Raw genomic sequence first — 2,026 nt, forward strand, 5'->3', positions numbered from 1 at the left:
CATTTCAGTGGGCTTAAATAGACCACCCTTTACAGCAGATTTAGTAGAAACATTTGTAAAATCTGAGTGTTACTTGTGTGAAAAATGGCTCATCTTATCCCACTCTCCCTATAGGAGCAGAGGAGAAGCAAACTGTGAAGGCCCGGCTCCTATCTTCACAGATGCTTCTAGTGGATGCCCTCTATCACCTGGGCCCTCTGCTAGACAGTGTTATATCTGTAGGGCTGTTCTCTAGAGAAAACTGTTATGAAATTGAAGCTGAGCGAACGCCGCCCAACAAAGTCCGAAAACTTCTAGAAATTGTTGACGCACAGATGGATGAAAGTGGTGCCTCTAGTTTCATGGAGTGTCTGAAGAAATGCAAGAAACATTACCCGCGTCTACAAACCTGGTTGACCTCAGAAGAAGGTATGCGATGACTGAAGTTGCATTCTGTCTTAAAACATAAATGCAGTAGCATAACGTAAATACTAAAATGTTTTGCGCTCTCATATTAGATCACTCCCAACCACCAGGCATTAAGCAAGGTCCAACAGGTAGGACACAGAATTTTCACTTTTACTTAATATATATGTAATGTCTCCCATTCCTCATCATTGTCCTGTCTCCATGCAGAACGTCAGCTACAGGCCCAGTTTAATGTTCTGTGCTCACGCTTGGGCTGTTCTGTTCTGCCGGTCTCCTACGATCTCTTCTCCAGCGGCATTCTGACTCAGTTGGAACTGGAGAAAATCCAAGCAATACCCATCCCAACCCAGCAAGCACAAACTCTGCTGTCCATCTGCCTGAAGAAAGGAGAAAAAGTGTGCATGAGCTTTTACACAGCGCTACAGAATGAAGACGAGCAACTAGCTGAGGAACTTAATGGTCAGTACAACTTTTCTAGCAGAATCTAGAGTGGTGATGCATGCAATATTATATTCTAAATGCATGTAATATTGTAATGTGCACTACTGGTCAAATGCTTGGAATAATTAATATTTTTAAATGGTTATGAAAGAAGTCTCTTTTGCTCATCAAGACTGCATTTATTTGATAGAAAACATAATAGTATTATAAAAACAATAATATGATGATATATTATTACAATTTCAAGTAACTGTTTTCCATTTCAATATATTTTAAAATGTAATTTATTCCTGGGATGATCAGCATCATTACTCCAGTCTTCAATGTGACATGATCCTTCAGAAATCATTTAAATATCATTTGAAAGTTCAATGAACAGTAATTATTAGAAATAGAAAATGTGTAACATTAAAAATGTCTTTACTGTCACTTTGATTAATTTAATGCCTCTTTGCTGAATAGAAGTATACATTTTTCTTTCTTTTTTTTTTACCTCAAACTTTTTTATGGTAGTGTATCCAGTTTCCGCAAAAAATATTACCTCAGAAAAGTAATAAACATCAGTTAGAACTCTTAATATTGTTTCAGCCAGGAATTCAGCCACCTGTTATCAAATTTTCTTTACACTCTTCTCATTTTTCAGTAAACAGTTTGGTGGAAGACCTTGATAAAGAACCAGAAGGCAGCATTGTGCCGATAGCAGTGGAGGAAACTAGAGATCACTTGAGAGCAGCTTTACCTCTGTCAGGTAGTTCACATTTCAACATTATACTCATTTTGTTGAAAACTATGAGAGACTGAAGAAATATTTATGGCTGGTAAATTTGCTCAAAGCTAAAAAAAATAATTTTGGTCAACTGATGTTGTCCATGTCTGATTCTCCATCAGGAGGCCTGCAGCAGGTCATGACTCAGCTGGGCTTGACTGTGGGGGATGAGATTAGGTTTAATGTCTGTGAGGTTGGTGTGGCGGTGGGTTTGCCACGTCGGACGGTCAGAGAGTACCTTCTGGAAGGGGTCGGCATTGAAGACGCCGCCCAGCTGGAAGCCCTAGTGTCCCTGTATATAGAGAAGGCACAGGACGCCGACAGACTACTGAGCAGAGTGGCAGAACTCAGCCCTCGGTGTAAGTGAAGGCCAATCCATCTCAGGCTTAACCTCAGATTCTGTTTAATAAG

General features: G+C 39.8%; 1 protein-coding gene across 1 annotated transcript in view; it reads left to right on the forward strand.

Annotated features, from left to right (window-relative positions):
- Positions 1-114: 114 nt before the first annotated feature.
- The window catches only part of LOC107579475 (uncharacterized), a gene marked incomplete at its 5' end in the record, with an annotated part of 4,170 nt that continues 2,258 nt past the window's right edge, over positions 115-2,026 (forward strand). The window contains 5 exons of the mRNA XM_016265306.1: positions 115-408; positions 498-536; positions 616-867; positions 1,493-1,597; positions 1,738-1,979. Of these exons, the coding sequence (XP_016120792.1) occupies positions 115-408; positions 498-536; positions 616-867; positions 1,493-1,597; positions 1,738-1,979 (932 nt within the window). The remainder of the gene's footprint in view (positions 409-497; positions 537-615; positions 868-1,492; positions 1,598-1,737; positions 1,980-2,026) is intronic.

This window comes from Sinocyclocheilus grahami, unplaced genomic scaffold, assembly GCF_001515645.1.
Source record: "Sinocyclocheilus grahami isolate Dianchi unplaced genomic scaffold, SAMN03320097.WGS_v1.1 scaffold17640.1, whole genome shotgun sequence".
NCBI lineage: Eukaryota > Metazoa > Chordata > Actinopteri > Cypriniformes > Cyprinidae > Sinocyclocheilus > Sinocyclocheilus grahami.